This window comes from Hetaerina americana, unplaced genomic scaffold (assembly GCF_022747635.1).
Source record: "Hetaerina americana unplaced genomic scaffold, ioHetAmer1.1.p SCAF_5, whole genome shotgun sequence".
Taxonomy (NCBI): domain Eukaryota; kingdom Metazoa; phylum Arthropoda; class Insecta; order Odonata; family Calopterygidae; genus Hetaerina; species Hetaerina americana.
In genome coordinates, this window is record NW_027287095.1 from 88,276,965 (window position 1) to 88,283,099 (window position 6,135).

General features: G+C 36.2%; 1 protein-coding gene across 1 annotated transcript; it reads left to right on the forward strand.

Annotated features, from left to right (window-relative positions):
- The first annotated feature begins 372 nt into the window (after positions 1–372).
- On the forward strand, positions 373–2,581 carry Sirt4 (Sirtuin 4). The gene is made up of 3 exons (XM_071592096.1): positions 373–968; positions 1,050–1,271; positions 1,892–2,581. Exons 1-3 carry the CDS (start codon positions 591–593, stop codon positions 2,219–2,221), a joined length of 930 nt encoding a protein of 309 aa, XP_071448197.1. The 5' UTR covers positions 373–590; the 3' UTR covers positions 2,222–2,581.
- Positions 2,582–6,135: the final 3,554 nt, after the last annotated feature.

A 6,135-nucleotide genomic window follows, 5' to 3' on the forward strand; every position in this document is an offset into this window, starting at 1 on the left:
GGAGAGGTAAGAGATTTTTTTGGTAGCTTGTGTCTATCCAAAACCTACCTTAACCGGCAGATAATGAATTATATATACATATATAAATCTGTATTTATTTGTATATCTATATATACACATCACACATATGTTTATATACTAAATTTTTCATATTCAAACACGTAACCCGCCAGATGGCGAAAACATGCGAACGACTATCGTTTGATAACTTTTTGATGGTGTGCCTTTTAATTTACTTGTTTAATCTACGTGTTCTCCATATTTGGTATATTTTATTCATATTTGTTATTATTCTTCGGCGGCGTATTGACTTGATATTGCGAGCTAAAATTAAAAACTTAAACTACAAATATACAAACTTTCAGAATAGGAAACATTAGAAAATGTTTCACACCTATCCCAAGATCCCAACGATTCACTTCATGGTAACTTCACGACTGATTTATCCCAGGATGTAAACTTCAAGATGCCTACCGTGTTTGCCTAGTTTTATGTAACTACCGTGGATAGTTGCGAATCATTTATGGGTACGGTAAAAGGAATAATTGCGATTTTTTTATCAGTTCCACTTGTAGGGTACCCGGGAGGTTATGAAATATTACTCTGCCCGCTGTTTAAGATTACCCTTAGTAAGAAATTTCTGTGTGGTTGATTTTGTGCCAAAATATGCTCCAGCGAAAGAAAATGATATTAAGAGGTTATGCGAGTTCGTAACTGACGTGTCGAAATTATTGGTTGTTACTGGAGCTGGAATATCTACAGAGAGTGGAATTCCTGATTATCGTTCCGAAGGAGTAGGTCTCTATGCTCGCAGTAACAGTCGACCAGTACAGTACCAAGATTTTGTTAAATATTCAGAGGTTCGCAAGAGATATTGGGCGAGAAATTTTGTTGCTTGGCCCCGATTTTCAGTCTTTCAGCCCAATATTTGTCATTTAACCCTAAGCCAATGGGAAGATAATGGAAAGGTTTGTATCATGTTTTGCCACTTTATTGCCTGAACAATATGTAAGATGTAAATATTCATTTAGATATTCCTTAATTAACAGGTCAGAGGGATTGTGACACAGAATGTTGACCGTTTACATCAGAAAGCTGGCAGTAAAAGGGTTATTGAGCTCCACGGCTCTGGTTACGAAGTAGGTTGCCTTACGTGTAAAAATGTAATTTCTAGGCACGACTTTCAAAACATACTAGAAGGACTTAATCCAACGTTAAAATCTGTCGCAGCAGCAAGCATTCGTCCTGATGGCGACGTTGATATTTCTCAGGTAATTCTAATTTTTCTGTGCTACAAAGAGTACTTGAGAAAATTTATGGGTGGTTGTTGACATCTGAATTTAAATCTCCATTTTTATTATGTTTATATCCTTGGTTTAGCATTGGAATGGATTGAACTAGTTTTATGAATACTTTTCGTTTTTTTAAAAAGCTTACGACCTCATTGGGCTGGTAATGAAATAATATATGTTAATGGATTAAATAATGTAGTTGTGCTGTGTTCTGACCAAGATAGGTACTTTTTTCCATAGATTAGTGAGTTTTTCAAATGTCCCACTTCATATGCATCAGTAGTCAATGTACAGAATCGAAGCATAGCAAAGCTTTGGAATAGTTTTTCCCAGAAATATTTCCTTCAATTGCCCAGTTAGAGGTGCAACATAAAGCGTGGTTCTTTCAGGCTATCAACATTTTACATTTATGTAACTAAAAAAATCGTCTTTAGTTCCTGAAAACATGTTTTTGCCTCTTTAATTATGTGAAAGTACATCTCTTAGGTTCATTGAATCTAGAATTATTTTTAGTTATATAGTGAAGTAATTTTATTTATGTTTTTAATTTAATTGTGAAAGTGACTCCACATTTCATAATTTTTTTCTTCTAAAATTAGGAACAAATTCAGAATTTCAATCTGCCACAATGTGAACTGTGTGGGGGTGTCCTGAAACCAAACATTGTATTCTTTGGTGACAATGTGCCACAGGAACGAGTAAATGCAGTGAAACGTGAAGTAAAATTGTCAGATGGTCTCCTAGTTTTAGGTTCATCACTTTCTGTTTTTTCCAGTTATCGCATAATCCTTCAAGCAGCAGAAGAAAAAAAGCCTATAGCTATTGTGAACATAGGGCCAACTCGTGGAGATAGCCATGCTGCTATAAAAATAAGCACTAAGTGTGGGGATATATTACCATCAATAAATATTATTCAGGCCGAGAGATGATGACAAGGAAGAATGTAGTTACTGTATTAGAGAAATGATGAAATTATCGTATATGAATCACATGCAGGTTGTTCGAATCAGTTTAATGCTTGTGGAAATGTAATTATACGGGTATTCCAAGGAAATTTTGTGCTCTCTGATTAACTTGTCCTGAGATTTTGGTTTAACTTAAAAATAGTTATACCCTCAAAATTTCAACAGATTTGCTCACCGGTGTTATATGAATGGGTTAATTTACTGTTTCAGCCATTGACCCAGTCTCATATGAATCTTTTCAGTTTTGACTTAACTTGGAGGAATCACTTGAATGTAACAATGCCTAAATAATTTCCCTTACATCTGATCCTATTCAATAATAGTTTGGGTAAATTCCAAAGAAACTGCGGGAGATGCCGCAACAGTAACTTTTAACGGAGTCATCCGCTAATGTGCATTTTAATGCAACAATTTCAGAGCGTAAAAATCATTCGCCTTGACTGGGACTCGAACCCAGATTTAAAATGCACATTAGCGGATGACTCCGTTAAAAGTTACTGTTGCGGCATCTCCCGCAGTTTCTTTGGAATTTGTCAAAGGGAAAACACCATACGTGTTTAAAGTTGGCTTTTAACCTCGTGGACAGTGGCGCCTCGCGCACGACTACGAATGCATGTGACATTGTATGTACGGTATTTCGTCATAACATCTAGTTCCTTTAAAAGCCCCAAAATTTCAGAGTTTAAGAGGACGCCTCGGTAGCTTAAGTGGCCAAAGCACTCGACCGGATATTGAGGGATCTGGGTTCGAGTCCCAGTCAAGGCGAATGATTTTTACGCTCTGAAATTGTTGCATTAAAATAGTTTGGGTAGTAAAATGGTTTACGTATTGAGAGAGCCAGTGCTATTTTGAAAACAGTTCGGCATTTCAAACAAAGAATAGGAATGTTTCTAATTTTTTACAATTTTATCAATGTTCTGAAATCTTTATTCAATCAAGGGTTACAGTTGGGAGTCTGGATGTGAAATTAGTACGTATAGATTTCTTAAATAAGAAATAATCTCATTCAAATGCTATCATTTGAACATTGAAATTTTATTAAAATTTGTTGTCTCAAGCATAACTTTATGGAATTTGCATAACATATTGATATGGAATGATATAATTTACTTTGTAATTCCACACACTTCATTTAAAAAACACGACCGAGGTTTCGACGTTCAACGTCATCAGCAGGTTGATGATGACGTTGAACATCGAAACCTGGGTCGTGTTTTTAAATAAAGTGTGTGGAATTATAAAGTAAATTATTTCATTTCAATTGAAATTTTAGCATAACTACAACGTTTTATTCGCCACTTCATGAAATGCACATTAATGGAAGCGATAGTTAAGTGGGTGAGACATTGGACCACTGACCGAAGGGCCCAGGTTCAATTCCTGGGGATGCTTCTGGGCACACTACACTTCACCCAAGCTGTACTAGCTTTCGGGTACCAGATCTTCCCAGAGAACCAGAGGAGGCAAAAGGAATAAGGAGCTAGCCGTGATTGCAAATTCTACCAGTTGGGCTTTGGACTGCTCTCACCCATCAAACTGACTTTCGATTGATAACTGTGGTCTTAAAAAAATGTACATTGGCCTTCTACATATAATGCACATTAAATATGCTAGTGTTTAGGACTACATATTATGGTGATAATAATTCATTAGGTATATCCAAATAGCCATTTGATTTCTATCAAAACCCTGTTCAATCTTAAAGCAAAAGAAAAAATTAATATCTGTACCAAGTATGAAGACAGCATTGAAAGGCTCATCCTCAAGCAAGGCCACAATGTAAATCACACATAAGTCGGTTTGCCTTAGGGAGGGTATAGCTCATCTCAAAGGAATGTGGTCTTTTGAGCAGGGTGGCCTGTTACTTCCTCTGCCAATTATCAGATTCCTCCAGTTCTGATTTACCAGAAATTTTCAATCTGTGGGTTTTAAATGACTTTGCTAAAGAGCATTACCAATTAACCAAGCATAGTGCAACTACCATGAATAGAAACTGCATGGAGTGGCTCTCATAATACTTGGCTCTGCCCACTGATTGCCAAAGTGATTCTTTGTCTGATGTGTCTACTCTAGCAAAGGTTTTCTCCCAACAGGGCTGCCATATTACCTCTGAAATACAGCAGAGCTCATAAATAATTTAAATTTTGCTGCCCATATTTCCTCGAAGGTTATATATTTTTCTTCCCCCGGTGCTGTGATGCACCATACTTTGGATGACTGGAATATTGTCACCTCTCCATAAAATTATGACACTGCTGTTAACAGCACTGAAAAGATAAGCCTAATAATGAAATAAATTTACCAAAATTTAGAATAAATTATTTTTCTTGGAAATCGTTACTGTTGACACTTTCAGAGTTTTCTTAATGCTTGTTTGGTGAAACATGATTTGAAAACTCCCAATTGCCCCTGATGACATGATAGATGCACTGATGAAAAAATTGAAGAAAAAAACCGTTCAACCAAGATGTTTGGTACCCGAGTGCCAGTCAGTTATTTAACGTCAACTGAATAGGGCTTGCACAGAATGAGGGCCTTAACTCACATAAAGAAACTAAACCCTTTCTTAAGGATGCATATAGTACTAGTTGTTTAAATGTGTTGTACTTATATATTTTTTTGTATTTTTCAGCTCTCCTCAAAAATAAATTCATATATTCTTCTGAGCTGAAAAATATTTGGTAACGAAACACACTTGTATAAAGGAGTATTACTCTTGTTCATAATGCAGTTGGTTTTGTATCTGTTGAAGTAATTTAATAAAATGCATTTATAGTTATGCAGCCTAATTCTTATTAAAGCATTACAACTTTGTAATGTGACAGATGAAATTATTTTCAGTATTATATCTCTGAGAGTTGGGTTGTAGGCGATCCCTGGAAACCATACTACCTCCTTGTGGATGCCTAAAACACTTCATAGAAGACGACACCTTTTGATCTGCACTGCTGCCTTGGCTCATCATTGTTTTGTGTCCATCCCATTACATCCATAATTACTATTGCTTCAGTCGTCCCTTTTTTGGCACTGAAATCTTCCCAAGACGGCGATCATATTGCTGACTAATTTAATGCTTCCAGCTAATCTAATTGATTCCCTCATATTTCATGGGGTGAACGTCTATACTCTCCTTAATTGTGTACTATTAGTTACCCCATTTGGCTCGGGCAATACCTTGATGTTCCATCCATGCAAAACCCCAACAACTTCTCTAGGATCCAATCTTAACTTTTAACCTATAAGTTAATGCATATACTAATCTGTCCACCGCAAATGGGAGTAACTATCATTACACCATTCTGAGAACTTCACGTATTTCTTTTTTTAATAGGTTTTAATATAACCTACTCTAGACAAGGGGTCATGCCCCATATCCATAGCCGCAAAATAATCTTCAATCTTCCAGAGAGTTTCTGGTGGAAGTGAAATTCTTATTTGCCCTTATATCGACTAAAGATAATGTCTGATAAATGCCAGAATTACTTCCAATTTGCCATCAACAGCAAGATATATGGATGGAAAAGTGTTGACGTCTTTACGTTTACCGATATGCGCATTGCATCGTCCACATGAATTCGTATTCTGAAGTGGGTTTTACACTGAACCATTCACATTCTCAAATACTGCCACCAACCATTCGATTGATGTGTAGAACCATTCGTCGTGAAGAGTTTATTGACTGAAATTGTTACCTCTACGCATAGATTTTCGGCTCGGTTACCACATGCATGCACAAAAAATTCCTCATTGAGTATTACTCATGCATTTATAATACTGCAAAATGAAGTTCATTTTAAAAGGCATAAAAAAGAGCCGCCAAGTATCTTCAACAACAATTTAGAGTATCTATAACACATAGCGTACGATTAAGCAGGCAT